Source organism: Acomys russatus, chromosome 3, assembly GCF_903995435.1.
Source record: "Acomys russatus chromosome 3, mAcoRus1.1, whole genome shotgun sequence".
Taxonomy (NCBI): domain Eukaryota; kingdom Metazoa; phylum Chordata; class Mammalia; order Rodentia; family Muridae; genus Acomys; species Acomys russatus.
In genome coordinates, this window is record NC_067139.1 from 43,062,800 (window position 1) to 43,087,164 (window position 24,365).

The window sequence follows — 24,365 nt, forward strand, 5'->3', positions numbered from 1 at the left end:
GGAGTGAGCTGTAGGTAGGGGTGAGCTGTGGGTAGAGGTGAGCTGTAAATGAGGTGGGCTGTGGGTAGGGGTGAGCTGTGGATAGGGGTGAGCTGTGGATATGGGTGAGCTGTGGGTGAGGTGGGCTGGGGGTAATGGTAGGCTGTACGTGAGGTGAGCAGTGGGTAGGCGTGAGCTGTGGATAGGGGTGAGCTGTGGGTGAGGTAAGCTGTGGATAGGGGTGAGCTGTGGGTGAGGTGGGCTGTGGATAGGGGTGAGCTGTAGGTAGGGTGAACTGTGGGTAGAGGTGAGCTGTGAATGAGGTGGGCTGTGGATAGGGGTAGCTATAGGTAAGGTGAGCTGTCGGTAGGGGTGAGCTGTGGATAGGGGTGAGCTGTGGGTATGGATGAGCTGTAGGTGAGGTGGGTTTGGGTAGGGATAAACTGTGGGTGAGGTGGGTGTGGGTAGAGGTAGGCTGTATGTGAGGTGAACAGTGGGTAGGAGTGAGCTGTGGGTAGGGGTGAGCTGTGATCTTCATGGAAAATGAGAGCATGGCACTGGTGATTTCTAGGCTGACAGAGTTAGTGAGACAGAACAGTAGAGGCAAGACAGCATAGTGAGAGTGTCCTTCATTCTTCCTTCCTGAATGGTGTTACAGAGGCCTGACCCCAGCCAAACGTAAGCTGAGTCTTATCATCTATAACATAAGGTCTCATTGGAGTCTTGGCATTTGTGCTCATTCTGGGAAACAGGGGTTCCTTGTGAGCTTGGCAGCTGGGCTGACAGCTGACATGTGTCCTGCTGCCTGACTATGGCAGTGTTTTTGCAGGGCGCCAGGGATGGTGTGGAGGCAAGGAGGCAGAACAGAGGGTTCTCCACCCAGCTTGGCTCCAGGCAGATCTAACTCAAGTGACAGTGAAAGCAGCTTAGCCAGGATTAATTCCTGAGTGTGCAGACAGTTTAGACCTGTGAGAGCCAATTTCATTTGGAAGCAAGAAGTGACTTGGGGGGGGGGGGTGCAGGGAGGAAGGCCTGTAATCTCAGCACTCGCAGAAATAAAGGCAGATGGATCACTGTGAGTTCAAGGCCAGCTTGGTCACCAAAGTGAGTCCAGGACAGCCAAGGCCACATAGAGAAACCTTGTCTATAAATAAATAAATAAATAAATAAATAAATAAATAAATAAATAAATAAATAAATAGTGTCATGGTACCTAAGAGCGATTGCCTCTTCTTCTCTTCTTTAGAGAAACAGATTTTCTGTTGTTGGTGAAGGCCCTTGAAGACTGTAGCTTAAACTCAACTGGGAAGTGATCACTGACATCCAGGGCCTATAAGGGGAAAATAGAAGTAGATTTGGGGGTTAAGGGATGCCTAGAACATGTCATGGCCTTTGCAGTGACCAAGTTCAAGAGTAGAAGGGTAAGATGAGGTGTCTGAGGGTGGAACCGATGAGCATTGTTCCTGGGAAATGTTGACAGGTCTTCAAATCACAGAACTGCAGATCTTAAGACACAAGAGGCGGAGCCGGGCATGGTGGCGCACGCCTTTAATCCCAGCACTCGGGAGGCAGAGGCAGGCGGATCACTGTGAGTTCGAGGCCAGCCTGGTCTACAAAGTGAGTCCAGGATGGCCAAGGCTACACAGAGAAACCCTGTCTAGAAAAACAAAACAAAAAAAAAGACACAAGAGGCGCTCTCCCACATCCCGGGGGTGGGGGTGGGGGTGTGGATCAGAAAGACAAGGTGGCACTCTTACCTCCTCTTCAGACAACTTATAAGCTTTCTGGAAGTCAAAGACGCCATTTGAATTGGGAACCACGGAGTTGACTATCTCTTGTCCTCGAAGGACAATCCTGGAACGAGGACAAGGAAGGTAGATGTGTTAATTACTCCAAGCTGTGGACCCTTAGGATTAATGGGAGCTCTGGGTGTGACTCTGGACTTGACTGAGCAGTCCTGCCCCTTTGTGGAGTGAGTGCTCCATGTCCACCATGGAGTTAGCTTGCTACCTGTACTCGTTAGTTTTTGTAAACTTGTCCCAAACCTAGAAATATCTTGGAAGAGGTAACTTCAGTTTGAGGAATTTCCTCCATCAGATTGGCCAGTGGGTATGTCTATGGGAGCATTGTTCAGTGTTTAGTAATGTAGGAGGATTTAGCCCACTGTGGTGGTACCATCGCTAGGCAGGAGGGCCTGAGCTATAGTAGTTCAGCAGCTCAGTTTTATTTACTTATTTATTTATTTATTTTGGTTTTTCTTTTCTTTTCTTTTTTTTTTGGTTTTTTCGAGACAAGGTTTCTCTGTGTAGCCTTGGCCATCCTGGACTCACTTTGTAGACCAGGCTGGCCTCGAACTCACAGCGATACGCCTGCCTCTGCCTCCTGAGTGCTGGGATTAAAGGCGTGTGACACCACGCCCAGCTTCAGTTTTATTTATAAACTACTCATGAATGGTAAAAGAACAGCAGAAGATGTCATCATCCCTGAAATCAAATTGTTCTACAGAGCATGGTATTGGCACAAAAAAAAAGGAGGGGGCACACTGTCCAATGAAATAGAGTTGAAGACCCTGAAGTAAGTCCACATACCCATGGACACCTGATTTTTAATAAAGAAGCCAGAAATAAACACTGGGGAAAAAGACAGCATCTTCAGCAAATGGTGCTGGTCAAATTGAATGGCAGCATATAGAAGAATGCAAATAGATCTATACTTATCACCCTGCACAAAACTCAACTCCGAATGGACCAAAGGCCTCAACATAAAACCAGCTACACTGAATCTGACAGAATAGTCTTGATCTCATTGGCACAGGAAAAGGCTTTCTTTACAGAACACCAACAGCTCAGGCACTAAGATCAATGATTAATAAATGGGACCTCGTGAAACTGAAAAGAGTTTGTAAGGTTTTTTTAGGACACCATCAATAGGACAAAATGGCAGCCTCCCAACTATACATCCAATAGGGAGCTAATATCCAAAATATATAAGGAACTCAAAAAGTGTACATCAAGAAAATATATAGCCAAATTTAAAAGTGGGGTACAGATTTTAACAGAGAACTCTCAAAATGTGGGAAAAATGGCTGAGAAATACATAAATGTTCAACATCATTAGTCATTGGGAAAACACAAATCAAACTACCTTGAGATTCCATCTTACACCAGTCAGAATGGAAAAAAAAAAAAAAAATTCCGTAACTCAAGTGACAGTTCATGCTGGTGAGATGTGGAGTAAGGGGACCACTCACCCATTGTTGGTGGGAGTGCAAATTTGTACAGCTACTATGGAAATCATTGTGCCAGTTCATCAGAAAGATGGGAATCAATCTTGCTCAAGATGCAGCTATTGTACTTGAACATATACCCAAAGGATACTTAATCCTACCATAGAGACACTTACTTAAACATGTGCATCGCTGCTCTATTTGTAATTGCCAGAAATTGGAAACAACCTAGATATCCATCAATGGATAAAGAAAATGTGGTACATTTGCACAATGAAATGTTACTCAGCCATTAAAAATGGAACCATAAAATGTGCAGGTAAATGGATTGTTGGGGGTTGGTCTGATGTATTTTAATGCTAATGAATAAAAAGCCATCACACTTGGGCAGGGCAAATAAGATAGGCGTGGCTAAGATTCCCAGGCTTGGGGAGACAGAGAGAATTTTGGGAAGAAGACTAGAGGAGAGGAGAGAAGGAGGCTCACCATCATGGGTTAGATGATGGAGAAGCACATGGCCGGTGGCGTAGATAGAGACTTGGCCCAGATGGAGAACATTAGCAAGTATATGGGATTATGGATGGGAGGCAGCTTGATAGAAATTATTAGAAGCAGATGACAAAGGATTGAGACAGGGATCCCATGCCTGCCCCACTATGGGAAGTAGTTTAGAGGATTAATGTCTGCCCTGTCCCAGGTTAACTAAGGCTATTTTTAAATATAACAGGTGTCTGTGTCTTGATTGATTGCTAGCAGGTTTTACTGCCATAATAATAATAATAATAATAATAATAATAATAATAATAATAATAATAATAATAATAATAATAGGTATAGGCCTAATAATAAACATTATTAGGTCTTATTGGTAAACTTACCAACAACAACGGATGGAACTAGATAGAAAAAAATTATCCTGAGTAAGGTAAGTCAGACTCAGAAAGACAAATCTGGTATGTATTTGTTTATGCATGCGTGTTAGCTGTTAAGTCATTCATAAGCAAGCCACAATTTGTTATAATCCAGAAGTTAGTAGAGAGTAAGGGACTGAGGGGACAGGTAGACCTCCCTAGAAAGGGGAACTAGAAGAGACAGTTATGGATGGAGGAGGTGGACGGACTGAAATGAGAGGATCAAACAAGGAAGGGAAGGGAAGAAGAGGGAGAGGGAGGGAAACAGGGCCATTTGAGGGGTCATTTGGAAACCTGTACAGTAGGAGCTCCCTATAATAAATGCATATATGACGATGCTCAATCAAGTTGGCAAATAATGGGGGAGATGGAGCCCCAACTGGAGATCTCTCATCACCAAATGAAGCTTCCAGAACCAGGAATGGGGGGACACCCAACCAAGTTGCTAGCCAAAGGAGTCCCCTGGGAGGCCCCAAACAATCCAGGCTATTGCCAAGGCTTTCCACAAGTTATCAGTAAGGCTCCATAGCTGAAGACAACACCTATACAACGCACTGAACACAGAGCAGTCCAGCTGGAGCCCACCTAGAGCCTTTACCCCTACGGACTAGTGTCTACAATCCTGGAAGTTAGTTACTCTGCATGCTACCAGAGGAGAGAGGTAAACACCAACCCAGCTACAAACTTTCCGTCTACAAGAGAGTGATGTGCCTGCAAGATACACTGGTGCAACAGTGTCACAAAGCTTTCAGGAACAACAACCAATAGCTCATTTGAGTTAAGGCCCCCTCCATGAGCTCAAACCCATACCCAAACTGCTTGGGCAACAAGAACCTGAGACTAGATAGGCCAGGGACCTAGGGGGAAACCAAATACTGTTCTGCTAAAGGTACAGCAATAAAATGATTCCTAATGCCATCCTGCTGTGCTCATATACGTGTGCCTTGCCCAGCTATCATCAGAGAAGCTTCCTCTTGTCACAGATGGGAACAGAGACCCATAGATGGACATTATGCAAAGCTAAAAGCCTTGGAAAAAGCCTAAAATGGAAGTCTCCATCAAATCCCTCCTCTCATGGTTCGGAGAACTCGGAGAAAGAGGTGTTAGAAGGAGTCTAAGAGCCAAGCGGCGGTGGTGAACGCCTTTAAATTCCAGCACTTGGGAAGCAGAGGCAGGTGGATCTCTGTGAGTTTAAGGCCAGCCAGGTCTACAAAGCCAGTCCAGGACAGCCATGGTGACACAGAGAAACCCTGTCTCACAAAGCCAGAAAAAGAAGGAAAAAAATAGAAAAAAAAAAAAAAGAAAAGAAAAAGAAAGAAAGAAAGAGTCTAAGAGCCAGAGGGGATGGAGGACAGCAAGAAATCAAGGCCTTCTAGATACAACAAGGCTGGCACACATATGGACCCACAGAGCCTGTGGTGGCAAGCACAGGGCCTGCATGGGTCTGCACCAGATGGGGTCCTAGAGCTGAAAGAAGTGTTGACACACCCCCATCCCTGACCTGGAAGCTATCACGAATTGAGATCCACTTGCAAATGAACAGTCAGTTTTCTGCAAGGGAGTCTCACTGGAAAACAAACCACTAATCACTCTTTTTTTGGGGGGGGGTTCAAGACAGGATCTCTCTGTGTTAGCCTTGGCTCTCCTCGACTCGCTAACAAACCACTCTTAAGGGCAGACTGCATGGCCAGCAGTGGAGGGAATTCTACTCAACAATGTGAAACAAACCCAATGACACCTTTGGAGGTTTTTTGTGTCATAATGTTATGTTAGGACTTTTTTTCCCCCCTATCTTACAGTTCCTTTGTGTATATATATTGGCTTCTGGTTTGGAGTTTTTATGGGATTCCTGTATATTTGAATGTATGCATCTATATACATTTCTTGTGCTTTTTCTTTGACTTTATTCCTTGTTAGGTTGTTTTGTCCTATTCCAATTTGTTTGTTTTTGTTTTATCTTACTGTATTTTATTACTATGCTTTATAAGCCTGTTTGTCTTCTGTCAGGAGAAAAAAAAAAAAGGGTGTGGATCTGGACGGAAGGGGAGGTGGAGAGGAACAGAGGAACTGGGACGAGTAGGGGAAGGAGAAGCTATAATCAGAATATATTGCCTGAAAAGAATTTTTTTGTTGTTGTTTTTAGTTTTTCAAGACAGAGTTTCTCTGTATAACAGCTAGACTCAATTTGTAAACCAGGCTGGCCTTGAACTCACAGAGATCCACCTGCCTCTGCCTCCCAAGTGCTGGGATTAAAAGCATGCACCACCATGCCCAGCTAAAAATCGATTTTCAGCAAAAGAAAATAAAGAAATGGAAAAGAAAAGAAAAATAGCTGAGCAAGCTGGAGGGATTGGGCTGGTCAGCAGCATTCCTTCATGGTGTCTGCTTCCGTCCCTACTTCAAATCCCTACCTTGGTTTACCTTGATAATAGATTATAAGCAGTAAGCTAAGCTGAACAAAACAAAATTCAGTAAGAAACCCCATGTCAATTAATAAAAAAAAGAAAAGAAAAAAGAAAAAGAAACCCCATGTCAAGGCAATACGACAGACAGACATCTCTGACCTCCAGGTGCAGGTGCATACTCACTTGCAGTCACCAACACACACACACACACACACACACACACACACACACACACACACACACACACACGAGCAAGCACACACGCAGATGTAATCATTTAAAAACCAGCAAAGACGTGGACTGTAGCATATGCCAAGTGAGGTAAATCAGGTGGGTCTATGTGGCCTTCACACTCTGCTTGATTTGCAGGAAGTGAGACAAACAGCCCTTGCATGGGCTCTGCCCTGAGCTTTTCCAATTCTGAGTGGCAGCTTGGTCTCTGGGTTTGAGCTGTATGACTGAGTGAGCCGGTGCCGTCTCTGCAGCTTAGCTGAAGACACTTGAGGAGGGGAGGGAGGGAGGCTTCTGAGCTTGGCAGGCTGTAACTTCTCACCCTGGGCTTCCACTTTTGAGGGCTGGAACCCTAGCAGCCAAAAAGGAAACTGCAGCCTCAAAAGCCCCAAGAGGAACAAAAGTGCCCAGGAGATGGGTATAAAATGCAGACCTCGAGACCTAAGAAGTAAGCACGCCACAAGAATGGCCTTCTCGAGGCTGGAGAGATGGCTCAGCGGTTAAGAGCACTGACTGTTCTTCCAGAGGTCATGAGTTCAATTCCCAGCAACCACATGGTGGCTCACAACCATTTGGCCCAGATACCCTCCTCTGGCCTGCAGATGTACATGTAGGCAGAGCACTGTATACATAATAATAAATAATAAATCTTAAAAAAAAAAAAAAAGAATGGCCTTCTTGTCCTCCCTCCTCAGCAGGCTGAGTCCTGGGAACAGCAGGCATGTGGCACTGAGATTTCCCCACTTCACTTCTCCACTTTCCTTTTGACTAAGAGACTCAAGCTGACGGTGCTTGAGAAATCCCAGGGACAGTTTGAATGTACAGTGCTTGTCACTATTTAAACATATGCATCTGCATTTATGCAGAGCAATAGTTTAAAATGTATTCAAGTCAAGCCGGGCGTGGTGGCATACACGCCTGTAATCCCAGCATCCGGGAGGCTGAGAAACAAAGACCAAGAATTCAAGTTTACCCCGGGCCAAATAGTGAGTCTGCAGCAGCCTGGGCTGCATAAGAAGACCCTGTCTAAACACAGTATAAGTGGGGTTGCATTAAATTCTCTCATTTTAATACTCTGAGGTATTTCCGCAGTGGGGAGCATACTGCTACAAGCATGTGAGGTCGGGGAACAGTGCTGTGGAGGCGGATCTCTCCTTCCACCTCTGCATGGGTTCTGGGGATGGAGATCAGTTCGCCCTGCTTGTATGCCAAGTGCCCTTGCCGGCTGAGCCACCTCACTGGTCCTCACGTTGATTTTTCAAATAGTAACCGAGGCTCATAAACATTTGCTCAAGATACACAAGTAGACTGTCCGTTTCAGCAGTGTTTGTACCAGCAAGGCTTTGGTGACAATGCCAGTGATGGGGGTGGGGTGACCAACTGGGGTATATGTTTAGGATAAAATTGGTCATAGCACAGGAATTGTCTGTGGTCATACCTTCCTGAATGTTCCAAGTCTCATCTAAGAACACACAAATGTATTTAGCACTAGTGGTGCGCCAGGCACTGTGTTCAAGGTTTTATGTGTTATTTCATTTAATCCTCATTAAATCTCCATAAGTGAGGTACTTTTTTTGATGCCACAATCTGAAGTTTACAAAGTGAGAAAACCAACACAAAGAGTGTGGTCACAACACTTAAAGCTGTAGAGCCTGGACTTGAACTAAGACCCATCTTACATTGGTGCTGGCCACTGCTAAGTTCTAGTGCAACCGCACAAGGCTGTGTAGTTCCGTACAGTGCGTAACGAGCCAGCAGGTCCTTGTACAGGGCTTTCCTCGGAACTAAGCATCCACCACCTTGGGCAGTCAGCTGTGCCCATGTGACCACCCCTGTTGGGCTTATTGACTGCTTGTATCTCCACATAGGAGGATGGGGAGGGTCGCAAGACTATTTCCTGAGTGTCCAGCCCCTCCCCACCATCTGCTGTATGCAACTCATCCCAAAGCATCCAAGACCTCAGGAAGGGATAGAGTATAAAAGTCTGAGGGGACGAGGGCATCCAGGCTTTGTCTATGCAGCTATGGGAAAGTCATTATCTCTGCCAGGTATGTGGTGTGTGGCCTTGCCTTTCGGCAGTGGAGCAGCCACACTCCAGTGAATAAACCCCACCAGTGTGATCTGTAAGGAAGCCAGCACATTCATGAGTTCCCTGGAGTGGACTTTGGTAGACTCATGCCTTGGCTTGTAATTGGGACCTTAGGGTGGAGCATTACATTTTCCACAAGGAAGAAGGCTTACTTAACAGTTTGGAAGTGGAATTCCTCCTCCATCTGCAGGGGTCGAGCTGCCCTGGCACAAATAGGGCTCTCACCTGTCGTAGGCACAGTTGGTGCTTTTCTTAACTGTGGTGTCCTCTTGGTCCCCAATCAGCCAAACAAAGTGGGTGTCCGTCCTCAAACGGATGTTCTGCCAGGCCTTCTTGGGGACATAGCTGCAGCCGGCGTTGAAATCACCCATGAAGATGAAATTCTGAAAGGCGTGTTTGAGAAGCATCACTAGGTAAGCCTGGAAGACAAGCCTTCATTTTCCACCGCCAGCAAGAACTCCACCTTCCACACCCAGTGAACAAAGCTGTGTCTGTCTGTCTGGCTGGCTGGCTGGCTGTTTGGCTTTTGGAGACAGTGTAGTTCTGTGTAGCCCTGGCTGTCCTGGAACCTACTCTGTAGACCAGGCTGGCCTCCAACTCAGAGATCTGTCTGCCTCAGCCTCCCAAGTGCTAGGATTAAGCGAGTGTGCTGTGCCATCACCTCCCGTCTACAAAGAATACAAAGAGGCCTTTCATGACTCAGGTTGGACCCTTCCAATTTGTTCACTCCTTTTAAATTTATATATAGTGTGTGCTGTGTGTGTGCTGTGTGTGTGCTGTGTGTGTGTGTGTGTGTGTGTGTGTGTGTGTGTGTGTGTGTGTGTGTTCCCATCTGTCCTTCTACTGTGGATTTCAGTGATGGAACTTGGCCACCGGGCTTGCACAGCAAATTCTTTTACTCACTGACCCACCCATCCCAATTTTAACTCCTGGCCCCGGGTACACTGGGATGTGACTATATTTGGAAGTTGGATCTTGTTGTTAGTTTTGTTTTGAGACAATTTCATATGACCTGGGCTGGCCTCAAATTAGCTATGTAGCCCAGGATGACCTTGGATTGCTGACTCTCCTGTATCCACCTCTTGATCTGCATGCATTATCATAACCAGCTGGGGAATGGGACTTTTAAATGTAATTAATGTAAAAATGAGGCAGGTGTGTGGCCCCTTATATAGGAGTAGGGTTGGGTGCTTGCTCAATGATAGAGTTCAAGCAAGTGGTAGATCCTGGCTTTGATTCCCCACATGACAATAATAAATGAATGAATTTTTAAAAGTAATTTTTTTTATTTTGGTTTTTCGAGACAGGGTTTCTCTGTGTAGCCTTGACTATGCTGGACTCGCCTCATAGACCAGGCTGGCCTCGAACTCACAGCGATCCACCTGCCTCTGCCTCCCAAGTGCTGGGATTAAAGGCATGCACCTCCACTGCCTGGCTAAATAAGTAAACTTTAAGAAGGGTTAGAACACACAAAGACACAGAGGAAGATGAGCATCTACAGGCCAAGGATAGAGACCTCAGAAGGAACAAGCCTGTTCTCACACACTGGCCTTGGCCCTGCAGCCTGCAGAGCAGTGAGAAACAGCCTGGCATTGTTTCATGCACCTGTCTCTGGTGTGCTGCTATGTCACTAGCAAACTCACACAGATTCCCATCTTTGTCTCCCTTTAAAATTTTATTTAGTTTTTTTTTAATGTGCATTGGTGTTTTGCCTACATGCATGCCTGTGTGAGGGTGTCAGATCCTCTGTAATTGGAGTTATAGTTGTAAGCTGCCCTGTGACTGGGATTTGAACTCAAGTCCTCAATAAAAGTAGCCATGCACTGAGCCATCTTTTCAGCCCTGACCCCTCTCTTCATTTCCTTTTTAAGAGAAGAGAAAACAGGTTCCAAGTGAGTCAGAGGTTTGGCAAGGATCTGGCAGTGAGAACAAGGAGGAGGAAAAGGGATGTTTTCCCCACCACACCATCCTGTTCTTAGTCACCCCCTCTCTGTGATCTGTTGTGCACAGGTAAGGCAAGAACACTGGAATCCAGCTAAGATAGTCCCTCATACAAATACTACAGTGAGATGGGGGTGGGGGTGGGGTGATGGCACACACCTGGAATTCCCAGCACTCATGAGGCAGAGGCAGGCAGATCTCTGTGAGTTCGAGGACAGCCTAGTCTACAAAGAGAGTCTAGGATAGCCAAGGCTACACAGAGAAACCCTGTCTCAAAACAACAACAACAACAAAACACCAAAAAACAAAAACAAAAACAAACAAACAAAAAACCTCAGTACTTAGGGAAATTCCTAAGGAAGTCAGGCCTTAGAGTAACTGTCCTTCTCCATCCCATACCACCAACAGTTAGAAGTGCCCCCACCCCACCTCCAAGGGTCAGGGCAAGAGAATTTTAACATTCCACAACACAGAGGAAGCGTCTTATTTCCTTGTTTGTGCTACTGTTTGGGATGATTGAACATTTCATTTCTGCAATTAGGGTTTCCCTCGAGATTAAGGTGCACAGTTAAGGACAGACTGTTATCCCTGACCTGTGTGCCCCAGCCTGCATGAAGTGATTTACCAAGCTCAGTTTGCATGGCTTGAAAGTGCCCTCAGTCACAGCGGACTAGGTTAGACTAACCCTTAGAGGGGTGAAGCGGGGTGCTCTGGGCCGCACAGCAGGAGCTTTAAGCACTACAGCCCAGGGTCAAACTTCAGCCCATCCCTTTTAGGTCCTTCATCCAAGGTTTCATCCCCCGGGGCCTATCACTTGATAGATGCTCAATATATTCTTGTTGAATGTATGGGCAGTAAAAAGCACTCCCACCCCGGCCTTCTTGGTGGCCAGTTTTGATCAGCTGTGTCCGCACTTGACTCATTTTGCACCTTGAGCAGAGGAAGTGCGGAGGAAGAGGGACTTTTAGCATAACATTCCGAAAGGAAAAAAAGAGGAATTTGGTGGGAGAGCACTCCAAGCACTTCCACATTCACCACATGCCTCCTGAGCCATCGGAGCCGCAGATGGCCAGCAGCAGCATCCCTGTATTCTAAACGGAAAGGTGATGGCTGTCTTGAGGAGAGGCCACCATCATTGCTTCTCCTTTTCATGATCTTTCCACTTGCCTCTGGACCACTCCTGACCTCCTATGCCTCACTGTTCTCAGTTGTAAATTGGGGCAGATTAAGAAGGGACCTGGTGGGGTTGCTTAGTGTGTGAAGTGGTGTTTGCACATGTGCAAGTGTACACATACGCATGCTTGTGGAGGCCAGAGCATCACCTTGGGCGTTCCTTAGGCACTGTTGCTTTCTTTTTTTTTGTGGTTGGGCACTAGCCTAGAACTTGCCAAGTAGGGAAGACTAGATGGACATTGAGTTGCAGAGATCTGCCTGCCTCTATATCCTTAGCACTGGGATTACAAATTTGCACCAGCAATTTGCACCAGCATACCCAGCTTGACCTCTCTCTCTCTCTCTCTCTCTCTCTCTCTCTCTCTCTCTCCTCCCTCCCTCCTTCCCTCCTCCCGTGTGTGTGTGTGTGTGTGTGTGTGTGTGTGTGTGTGTGTGTGTGTGTTTTGTTTCATGGTTTCCGGGCTTTGAACTCGGGTCTTGATGCTTGCCAGCTGAACGATCTCCCCAGCCCCTTGTTGCATTATTGAGAGGACTAAACCCACGTGTTCTTGTGCGGTCCCAGCACAGCCCCTAAGCCTCAGTGCCCAACAGTTAATAATACTGGCATCCATTATAAATACAGCACAGCATCAACTTCCAAGACCCACTGGGACAGGCCCAGACAGCTTTAGCAAGAAGAATGTTTAGAACTGAGGAGGCTGTCAATCAGGAGTGGTTTGCATGTCCTCTGTCCCCTCACCCTCCTACTGGGGTGACCTGGTGCTGCGGGACGGGGAGGGGACAAGCACAGAGGCCCTCACCTCCACCTTCCATCGACGTCGCACGTCCATGTAGACATCAGCCAGCTCGTCAATCTCTTTAACGGAGTTCTCAGGAGTTGTGTGCAACGGGACAATCACGAAGTCCTTGACAGCTGAAGAATGGCACATAGGAGGTGGCACACTTTCTGTTAAGGGCCCACTAGCACTGCCTGCAGAAGCAGCTGCCCTTTCTAGGAAGTACTGCTGCGTGTGGCCCTGGGGCCAGAGGGTCCAGGCAGTGGCTGAGACCTCAGTGCCTTAGTGCCACCAGGATAAGTGTTTTCAAGGTGTGAAAGACTCCTCCCTCCCACCTGTGCTCTCTCCAGCTAAAAGGAAGCTGTTGGAAGTGGTCCTTGTTGGCATTGCCCGTTCTTTCTCTCTTCCTCTCTCTTCTCCCTTTTTATCATCTGCGTGTGTGTGTGTGTGTGTGTGTGTGTGTGTGTGTGTGTGTGTGTGTGTGTGTGTAACGGAGAGAGACACAGAGACAGAAAACAGAGAGACAGAGAGAGAAAGAACATCTCACAGAGTTGGTTTTTTTCCTTCTACTGTGTGGATTCTGGGGATCTCACCTGTTTTGGTTTTTGTCGTTGTTGTTGTTGTTGTTTGAGACAGCCTTGGTTGGTCTGGAACTCACTCTGTAGACAAGGCTGGCCTTGAACTCACAGAGATCTACCTGCCTCTGCCTCCTGTGTGCTGAGATTAAAGGTATGTGCCACCATGCCTGGCTCCCAGGCTTCTATTTTCAATTATCCTTGCTTGTACTGCCTAGCACTACATCTGGTGTACTAGAGGTGCCTGAAACTATTTCTTGATTGACTACATAAATGAATGTTAGATAAGTGAATGAAATCATCTCAGGAAAGAGAAGGAGGGCAGGGAGGCTGGAAGGTGGAGGCTCAGGAAAATCAGGTTAGGCACAAAGCCTTGCCTCTCCCTTTGAGAAGAAATTGTGCTTATAGGCGGAGGCCGTCCCTGCTCGGCCATAGCAAGTTGGATAATGCATAAAAGAATTACTGCACTCATTGCCCTCAATAGCCCTGCCTCTTCTTCAACTGAGAAGTCCCACATGCATTCATAGTTATTTTCTCAAAGTACCATCCTCTAAGTTAACTAACCCTGGGCAGAAATAGTTAATGCCATAGTTTGGGTTGTTACAACAGTGTGGGATGGATATAGGCATACCTAATTTAATTCTGCATATATAACATACTATATAATATATTACATAATATATGATGTAAAATCCATGCTCTGTCACCCTGCTACATCCTGGTGTCATGCAGGGAGGGACTTTGCCAGCCTTGTGCCCTCAGCAGGGCACACAGTAGGCAGTGGAAAGCATTTTCATTACATGCTGCAACTTACAAACAAATTGTAATTCTTGATTCTTTTTCTTTCTTTTCTTTCAGTGCAGAAGATTGGATCCAAGACCTTGTGTACGCTAGGCCCTTTCATTGAACTATATTTTCAGCCCTTGCCTTTTGAGACAGGGATTCACAATACAGCTCGGACTGGCCTCAAACTGGCCAATCCCCCTCCATCTGCCTCCTGAGTGCTGAAATTACAGGCATGTGCCACCATGTCTGGTGAATTCTTGACATGCTATCAAGTACAGCAGTAATTGGGAATATGGCTTGTTAGTTGGTGACTCAACTCACAACTCTGGCTTGTCTACTTAATAGCTGGACTTAGGCAAGTGACACTGCCTTTAAAATTCACTTTCCAGTCAGACATGGTGGCGCACACCTTTAATCCCAGCACTCAGGGAGGCAGGGGGCAGGTGAATCACAGTGAGTTCGAGGCCAGCTTGGTCTACAAATCGAGTCCAGGATAGCCAGGGCTACACAGAGAAACCCTGTCTCGGAAACAAACAAATAAAAACAAAGCACACACACACACAAAACAGTTTCTTTAAATCTGAATAGGGACAGCCTTAATCCTTGCCCTGCAGTGCACGGAAGGAGAACAGGAAACTGGCCATTAGTCATGGACCAACAGCTGTGTTGTTGGGGGTTAAAGTGCACCTGATATAGCTTTGCTCCCTCCCAGCAATCTGTGGAGAAGGCCGCTGCACTGTGGAGCCACTAGGCTGTAAGAAGAGTGAGGCTTTTGAGATTTTCCTTTGGTGACCATCGTTGGGTCTTTTGAAAAGGAAGGGATAGATGTACTTGACAGGGATCAAGGATTGTGACAAACCATTTCTATGACCCCAAATACTCCAGAGGGCAGAGTATTTAATGACCCTGGATGGTGGTATCCGGGCTGGGAGGCTGTGTGTCTTGGCATTCTGAAAAGTATGCCTGGTCCCATCAGACCAGCCTCTTTTTTTCAGGTATGAACTCTCACCTCAGGAATCCCATAAGACAACATGTGACTCTGAGAGCATGGCTCACACATGCTCAGGGCTGTGTCCCTTTGTGGGCTGCTGGGGAGGTCACCAGGAGAAGGACTGTTATGATTTAAATATAAAATGTCCCACATGTGTTCATGTGTTGAATGCCTGGTCCTCAGCTGGCAGCAGTATTTTTGGGAGGTTGTTAAAATCTTGCCTCCTCTAAGTTGTTTGCGTCTTCAGGTATATTTGGTCATAGCCACCTCAAGAGTAACTGACACAGGGGTCACAGTCTCACCAGTGAAGGGCGACTGGAACCAAACCACAAAGGGCTCCCTGGAAAACACGTCGGTGTCTCCGTCCTGGTAGTCAGGGTAGAGGTATTTTTCCTTCACAGACACCAACTTCTCCCTAGAAGAGAGAAAAAAAAAAAAAAAGAATTTTCCTCTCACTGTGTCCAGAGCAGGTTCCTGGGGAGGCTCTTCTCCCTAAGAACGGGCAGAATCAGCTCTTCTCCTCAGAGTTGAGAGCACGTGAGTCAATGTTCGGACTTTAAACAGACAGCAGATGGGCAGTGAGAGTCCTCGATGGCCTGGGTCAGGCCTTCCCCGAGAAGGACAAAGAACTCCTGCCCCAGCCTCATTAGTTGTCACCGAGCTGCTGTGTTTTCTAGTTCATGATTGAATCATTGTGGAGGTTTTGGGTCATTTGCTTTGAGACAGGGTCTCACCTCCTGTAGCTCAGGCTGACCTTGAACTGGCTGTGTTGCTTGGAGTTCAGAGCCCCCTGCCACTACCATCCAAGTGCGGGGATTAAAGGCCTGTGCCCACCACCACAGTGCTGGGGACTGAGCTAGGCTTTGCAAATGCCAGGCACACACTCCACCAGCTGAGCTACAGTCCCAGCACACGAGTCTTCGGTTCAACAGCAAAGATTCCGAATGACAATGGTAACTGCTTAGAGACAGAACCAAGTGGTTCGTTTTATTTGAGACAAGGTCTCATTTAACCCTCACTAGCCTGGGACCATGTAGACCAGGCTGGCCTTGAACTCTTAGAAATCTGCCTGCCTCTGCCTACCTGAGTGACTGGGATTAAAGGCGTGCACCACTACGCCCGGCTCAGAATCCAATTTTAAAATAAAATAAAATACATATATTTCGGTCAATTCAGTCAAATGTAGGGACAGATTGTACTCACTTGTAGAGGAAGGCGTATTGTTCTTTGTATGTGTTTCTTCCAAGCCGAGAACTAATGACGTAGTTGTATGTTGTACTTCTCCGTGAATTTCTAGAAAATGTAAATATGTTAGTGTGTTGTAAGGAATAAACACATCTCTGATGTGTCTGCCCTCACCACTACCCCTGCCTGCACATCCCAGTGTTGACACATAGTACCACAGCTGTCTTATTTCTTGTCCTAAAAAATGGCTATTTTTTTAACCTTTCATTGCATGATTTGTTTGTTTGGTTTTGGTTTTTGTTTTGTATTGTTTTTTTGTTTTTGTTTTTGTTTTTTGAGACAGTTTCTCTGTGTAGCCTTCACTGTCCTGGAATCACTTTGTAAACTAGGCTGGCCTTGAACTCACATTGATTTGTCTGCCTCTGCCTCTTGAGTGCTGGGATTAAAGGTGTGCGCCACCACGCCTGGCTTGTTTTTGTTTTTCTGAGACATGGTTTCTCTGTGTAGCCCCCCCCCCCCCACTGTCTTATAACTCACTCTGTAGATCAGGCTGGCCTTGATCTCAGAGATCTGCCTGCCTCTGCCTCCCAAGCGATTAACAACACAAGGCTAGGATTTGAAGCCAGAACTTTTCATTTCAAACCCCACAAGTTTTAGCATGAATCATAGAGGCCAGAAATGAGCAGATCAGAGCAAATCTCTGCTTTGGAGTCTTCAAGATGGCTTAGCAGGTAAAGCTTGCAGCCAAGCCTAACCGTTTGAGTTTGTATCCAGAACTCACAGGTAGAAGGAGGGAACTGACTCCTGCAAATTGTTCTTTGACTTCTACATGTGTGCTGTGGGACACACACACACACACACACACACACACACACACACACACACACACACACATTTATGTGTACTCACATACACAATGTAATAAAAAGAAAGAAAAGAAATCCCTCTTTAGCTTGGACTGTTGCCATAACTCCTGCTTCCTGGTTAAAGTCAAGGTTCTTGTGTCTCCTGTCCACCTGTCCACTTGTCCACCTGTCCACCTGTCCACATGCCACTTCTGAGCTCTACCAGATCCTTAAGAGCCCCTCCTCTGTAGCCACCAGGCACCTGCTCCAAAGTTCTGGTACTGATTTCAAACAATCGCCTATTTCTTCTTGGGTCTAGAGCTTCACCGTGGGGGGGGGGAGGAGAGGGGGAGGGGAAGGGTTGCAGACAATCCCCTCACCTCCGCAGGGAAATCTGATCCTCCCTGTGAATGTGTCAAAGCTGCTGATAACTGACTTCTCCAGACAACCCTACCCCATTTCCTTCCACTGGCCCCCAAAAGAATCTGGAGCCTGATTAATACTTGGCACTGGTCAAGTGGTCAGTTAGAAAAGATAGAGGGGCTGACTTAGGGAACAACTTAAAATGTGTGTTTTCAAATGTGTGCTCTAAGCTAGACCCAAGCGTGAGAGCCCTGAGTGAGGAGGACAGCAGACCTTGCTAGGCTTTCCATTTGGAAGGCTGGCCCTCTGCTAACTCTAGCCTTCTGGATCTTGAGGTGGCACATTGCTTTAGAACTCCACTGTGAAGGGGCACAGACCTTTTCCTGCTTTACAGAAGACAAAGAGATGTGTTTGCAGCTGGGGCATTAGCTAACATGTCTTAACATGGTCTTAGCATGGTCTTAACATGTATGTGACATGAGGTTCACTCAGCAAAGAGAGCTCTGTGGGTGGTTTTTTTTTTTTTTTTTTTTTCCTGCTTGGAGTCCTCAGCCCAGTCTAGGCAGGTTGAAGGTGAGGACGTCGAGACTCCTCACCTCCAGACTGCCTCCATCGTGACTGTGGGGAGAAGTGTGGAGTCTGCTTCTCCCCTTGGCCCCTGGCACTTCTGAAAACTTCCTTGAAGACTGAAGGGGCTTAAGAGAGGTCCTAGGTTCAAAAGTAGGGGTGACGGGCAGGCCTCCTCCCATGGTGTGTTACCTCAACACAGACTCCCAAAAGCCACAACTGACCATAGCCTGAAACCTCCGAAACAATGAACAAAAGCAGTCTTTCCTCTTTTCAAGATGTTTTTCTCAGGTATTTTATCACAGTGACGAAAAGCTAGTGGACATGGTAGTTTGCTGATCATTCAGAAGGAATATAAATCATCTGTATTACTCACTGTCATTTAAAACTACTGGAAAACACTGCTTTTTCTTTCTATTGTGCCCCACCCCTATACCCAAAGCAGGATTTCTGTGTATTCCTGGTTGTCCTGGAACTCACTGAACAGACTAGGCTGGCCTTCCAATTTGGAGATCCCCCTGCCTCTGCCTCCTAAGTGTGGGGATTCAAGGTGTGTGCTATCACTGGGCTTTTTTTTTTTTTTTTTTTTTAATGTGCAGCCCAGGTTGGCCTCAAACTTGTGATCCTCCTGCCTCCGCTTCCTTCAGCAAATCCTACTGCTTACCTCTACCACAACCACCTTCGTTGGTTTTTAGACTATAAAATCAACTTGTACTGATGGTAAAACAGTCAAACCATACAAAACTATTGAAATAAAAAATGCCGCCGGGTGTGGTGGCGCACACCTTTAATCCCAACACTCAGGAGGCAGAGGCAGAAGGATCTCTGTAAGTTTGAGGCCAGCCTGGACTACAAAGTGAGTCCAGGACAGCCAGGGCTACACAGAGAAACCCTGTCTTGAAAAACCAACGGGGGAAAAAAAGAAATAAAAAAGGTCTCCTACCCCTTCACTGACCTTGCTGCACAGTGGCTTTTCAAACATCTCTCCGAAGTAACTATTACAAGTTGTTAGCTCATCCTCCCAAGTCTTTCTTCTGTGATCATCCAGGCACCCCCACTCCCTCTCACTCATGTGAAAGTAACACAGTGACCTGAACTCGTCGCTTCTGATACACTGTAGCCATGTTCTCTTGCTGCCGGCTTCTTCTGCCCACTGCCTTCCACCTTTACGGCAGGACCTCCTAGCTCAGCCTCTTATCTACTCCTTTCCCTGCTCTGCCCCAATTCTTGACCCTTTTTCTCTGTTTTTACTGTCATATTAAAACCAGCCAGGTGAAAGTTCACAGGACTATAGCTAAGAGTGAGAGCCTACGCAGCTCTGGCCATGTGGCCTGGTGGTTAGAATAAATGCCAGCCATCACACTGGCTCCTACCCCCCTGCCACTTGTCAGATGTCCCTGCACTTGACTTTAAGCTCTAAGGGGAAACGGGGGGGGGGGGGACCCGTCCCTCTCCCCCTTTACCCATTCAGCTTCTCCATCAACATGGGGCAGATGTAGTTGTTGCTGTCCTTGATTTCCATCAGGAGTATAAGGTCACAGCGTTTGATGATCTGCAGAGAGAGAGAGACAGAATCCCCAAGGTTTGGAGCTTTTTACTGTAAATCACCGAACTCTTCATCAGGCACTTGTTGGGCTCCAAGCACCACAGTCAGGTGCTTGCTACCAAAACTTAATCCCCAAAGAAGGGCTTTCTGCCTTTGGTGTGGCCCTTTGTGTTTTGTTGATGTTTGCCTGCTGTGTTGAGATGGCGTCTCCTTGCTGACGCTGGTCTCAAGCTCTAGAGCCTCAGTCTGGAGTAGCCAGGACTGCAGGGGTACATTGTTTTTGGGTTTTTTGTCTTGTTTTGTTTTTTGTTTTTTGTTTTGTTTTGTTTTTTCTCGATGTTTAGCTGTTGTTGTTCTTTATTTTCTGTCTATTTCACATTTTTAAAATTAATTTCTTTATTTGAGGCAGAGTCTTACTATATAGCCCAGGCTGGCTTGGAACTCAAAGAACCACCTTCCTCAGCCTCCAGGGTGCTGGAATTAAAGGTGTGTTGCAATGTCCACGGTGGGGGAGGAGGTCCCTTCTGTCAGTGGTCTGGGGTGGGAGGTGGGGGAGGACGAAAGAGGGAAGGAGGTGGGGAATGGAAAGACACAAGTGAGGGGATAACAATAGGGATGTAATCGGAATAAATTAAACAACAACAACAACAAGGAAACTGAAGATTAGACATGGGCAAGTAAGTTACCCAGACATGAAGCTTAGAAAACAGCCACAGTGGCACCTGAATCCAAGCAACCAGCCATGACCCTCCACACATCCACAGCTTGCGGCTGCTGGTGGGATTATAGCAGTGGTGATGGCACTAAGCACCTTAGCCTTTGATGGGCAAAGGTTCTAGGCTGGGGAGGGCAGGTATCAGGACGCATAACTACAGTGATGACAATGATGAGAGCTGACATTTGTTGTGAGCCTACTTCACAAACAACTCTAAGAGAGGGCTGTTGATGGCCGGCCCATGACACCAGGATGCTAACTAAAATACCGAGTAGCTGAGCCATTATCCTAAAGTCACACAGCCAGTACAAGTGGGAAAGCCAGGGTTCCAACCCAGCTGTTCAAATGCACTCGCTCAGAGACCCAGAGTCTCCTGGGAGTAGCGAGGTGCAAGGGAGGGATAATAGAATTGACGCTAAAGGACAGTCACAAGCCACAGACATGTTGGGCATGTTGGGGAGCGATTAATTGCTTCTGTCAGAAGGAGACAGCCTTTGGTCCCCCCGAAAAGGTTCAAAAATAATTCAGTGGGAGCAAGAGGATATGAGAGAGGCTTTGTCAGGGCGAGCAACAGCTGTGATCAGGGAGCAGAAAGAGCTCATGGCCCTCCATGACCAAGGGCCTCTGGGTAATGAGACGGCCGGTGACTCAGTGCCACAAGATGCTTCTATTAAGGATAAAGCACACCGCCCAGATTAGTTTTGTTCTCCCACACAGCCTCAAAGTCATGGAGGGCTCCTCGTACCGTATTTCAGAGCATCTCCAGTCACATCTGCAGCAGGGTGGAGTCCAAGGTCCCAGGGAGCAGGAATGCAGCCTTTAGGGAGATGAGGTCTGGACGCTGACTGATCAGGAAGCTGGGATTCTAGGTTAAAGCCGCAGCATTGGCCACACGGGACTCACCACAGCCTCGTGCTGCTCCTGCGGCGCAAGCCAGCCTGCTGGTTAAGTCCCTAGGAACTATCAGACCTTTCTAGAAGTGACTGTAAAATGTACACATTCAGCAGGTATGATGGCGCACACCTTTAAAGCACAGATGATACAAACCAATGTACGCACTCTTCATTCTAGTCCCCAGTGTTGATCCTTCATAAACAGATATACGTGGTAAGGAAGTGCCCTGTGTCCTGTTTAAAGACATTAGGTAGAGGCTTGTGGGCTTCTCTTTACCCAAGATCTCTCCAGACCGCCCCTCCCCTCTCCCTCAGAGGAGAGAGAACGGCAGCCCTTATCTGGATTCCATCCAGACTAGGCATGCACAAACCCTTGCTCTCGGGGCTTTTGGCAGCAGAGCAGTTAACGTAACTGTCCTCTGGAGTGTGGCAACCTTTTGCCAAGGCAAGGATTTGGCATTGATGAAATCATAAAGGATCCAGAGCCTGGTTCCGAAGGGCTCCCTAGGAGTCTCTTCCTGAGGAGTAGGAGCCAGAAGGAATATGTTTTTTCCTGGTGCTCTTGCCCTTTTGAGAATTTGGACAACAGGATCTGGCAGAGTGTTGTCTGAGGAAAACTCCCCAGAGATAGCAAGGAAACCAGAAGGCAGATACAGCTGGAGGTGCCGGCCTCAGAAGTGCTTGGTAGGCAAGGAACAGGAATGTCAACAGGAAACCTGGCTGTGCTCGCTCAGGAAAAGGAATCTGAGTCCACTTGCTCCACACCACTGGGTCACACAGGAGAGGGACCTTGGCCTTTGGCATCCTGATCTCCCTGGCTGTTGAGTGTGTGGCCAGGAAGGGAGGGCTGCAGTCTAGAAGCCCAGTACTCACACTCCCTTGCAGTTCATTTTCCTTAGTGCTCACTGAGCCTTGGAGTGACAATTAGACAGAGAATATGAGGGCTGTGAAGAGGGGCCCCACCAGCCGATGTGGACGTGACTCAGTTGATAGAATTTTTGCCTAGTGTGAACAGAGCCCTAGGCTCAGTCCACAGCACATCACAAGCCAGGTGTGATAGCACAAGCCTTTAATCCCAGCACTCAGGATGGCTCTGATGGTTTGGGGCAGGGTGGGGGGTGGAGGGAGGGTTGCTTCTGTTTACAGAATGGCTTTATGGGGATGGGATTAAGTCTTGACAAAGGCTTTAGGCACACCTTGTGGGGACTCACAGCACGAGGAAGAAGCTGTGTGGAGGGATGGAATCACCAGAGAACAAAAATACAGAGTATGGCGACATTCCACCGTTGAACAAGTCAGGAACATAGAGAGACCCTTGGGCTCCCAGGCTCCACTGGGCCACGGATGAGGAAGTTGGGAAGTAGTTTCCCTGCGTGTCAGATTTCTCCATTAAGCCATGGTGTCAGGGTTCCCACAGGCTTGGCACAGCTGTAAAACCACGACATCTATAGGTGTCTGGACTCAACACCTAAAGGGCAGGGTCATCCGGGCCCCCTTGACCCATTGGCCATCTTGGCGAGAGCAGAGCAGGCCTTCTGTTTGCATCCTTTGCACAACAGCAGCCAGACACGGGCCTCAGCTCAGCACGCCTGGGCTTCACTCACCAGCCTTACCAGCTGTTCAGGTGGGAGAGCCCACTTCATGTGAAATGCCGGAAGAGAGGGCATCAGCTGAAAGATGGAGTCTGAAGCCAGGGATGCTGGCATTTTCAGCACACACAGGGGTGCTTTGATGGTGGTGGTGGTGGTGGTGGTGGTGGTATGTGTGTGTGTTGAGATAGGGTCTCTTATCTGGGCATAGTGGTGCACACCTTTAATCCCAGCACTCAGGAGGCAGAGGCAGGCAGATCGCTGTGAGTTCGAGGCCAGCCTGGTCTACAAAAGCGAGTCCAAGATAGCTAGAATTGCTACACAGAGAAACCCTGCCTCCAAAAACATAGACCAGGCTGACGTTTACTTTTCCCTATAGCCAAGGATGACCTTGAACTTATGATCCTTTTACGTCTACCTCCCCCGTGCTGAGATCACAGGTGGGGGACACCATGCCTGGCTCATGTGATGCTGAGGCTGGAACTCCACACTTCATAAATATTAAGCAAGCATTTTATCAACTCAAGTAAATCCCTAATCTCATTCCCTTTTGTTTAATTTTAAAGTAATAGCCACCCCACCAGAGTCCCAGCATCAAACCCCATGGAACAGAGAGTCAACTGACTCCAGAAAAATGTAAGCAGTGTTCCCAGCCATTGGTCATAGAACCCCAAGGACAGTGTTACCCAAAGCAGAGAAAGGGCAGAATTGAGAGGAGATGGATGTGGGTGAGGGATGAAGGGTTGAAAGGAGAGAGATGGGGAGGGAAGGAGGAAGAGAAGAGAGAGAGAGCACATGCTTTGCCAATGGTTACAAGCATGAAGCAGGCAAGGCTGCACTAGTTCTCTCACCACACCCCTCCCTGGAGCTACCCAATGCCACATGGCCCTTCTGAGTTCATCCCCATCCCAGGCAGAACAACAGTCCTTGCTCGAGAGGTTGACAAGTGAGAACATGCATTTACAGTGCCTGACATAGACTTTCAGTACGCTCCATTCAAACCAATTGAATGTGGACTGACTGCAGGCAGGCTTTGGCAGGAGCGTGCTGTTTACCTGCCGAGGTAACCCTTGCAACACCCCTGCGGGATGTACAGAAGCACCCAGCTGAAGACAGGAAGCACCCAGAGCCTGGGGTGGTCACTGCAGTTCTTACCTCATCCTGAGGGCCAGTCTGAAGCCAGGAGAAGATGTGAGGGTGTGTCCAGGACAGGAACAAAACTCACCTTCACAATGACATCCATGACTTTTTGGTTTTCCTTCTTGCTCTCCCCAAAGGACCTCACATTGAAGGAGCAGAGCCTCAGGGCCAGGACGCCATGGAGGGCAAGGGAGAAGAGCAGCAGGGAGGCCAGGCACGGGGACATCTGTGCACTCCTGCGACTTCAGGCCGGATGAAGAGATGCCTCCTTGCTCAGTGACTTATAAAGCCTAAAGCCTAATAACAGGAATTACTGGATCCCTCTAGGCCACTTTCACTTCTCTGAGGAACTCACTCACCATCATGGGTTTCAGTCCCCAAGGAAATGAAGACCAAGGGTTTGTCTTTAGGGAGTCCTCTGTTGTCACTGCCCTTGTAA

General features: G+C 47.4%; 1 protein-coding gene across 1 annotated transcript in view; it reads right to left on the reverse strand.

Moving 5' to 3' along the window:
• Dnase1l3 (deoxyribonuclease 1 like 3) overlaps window positions 1-24,152 on the reverse strand; it is a 25,299-nt gene extending 1,147 nt beyond the window's left edge. The window contains exons 1-8 of the mRNA XM_051172901.1: window positions 24,012-24,152; window positions 19,507-19,595; window positions 16,287-16,376; window positions 15,386-15,498; window positions 12,756-12,868; window positions 9,067-9,224; window positions 1,737-1,833; window positions 1,193-1,309 (exon numbers count right to left, since the gene is read on the reverse strand). Coding sequence (XP_051028858.1) covers window positions 1,193-1,309; window positions 1,737-1,833; window positions 9,067-9,224; window positions 12,756-12,868; window positions 15,386-15,498; window positions 16,287-16,376; window positions 19,507-19,595; window positions 24,012-24,152 — 918 coding nt within the window. The remainder of the gene's footprint in view (window positions 1-1,192; window positions 1,310-1,736; window positions 1,834-9,066; window positions 9,225-12,755; window positions 12,869-15,385; window positions 15,499-16,286; window positions 16,377-19,506; window positions 19,596-24,011) is intronic.
• Between the last annotated feature and the right edge of the window lie 213 nt (window positions 24,153-24,365).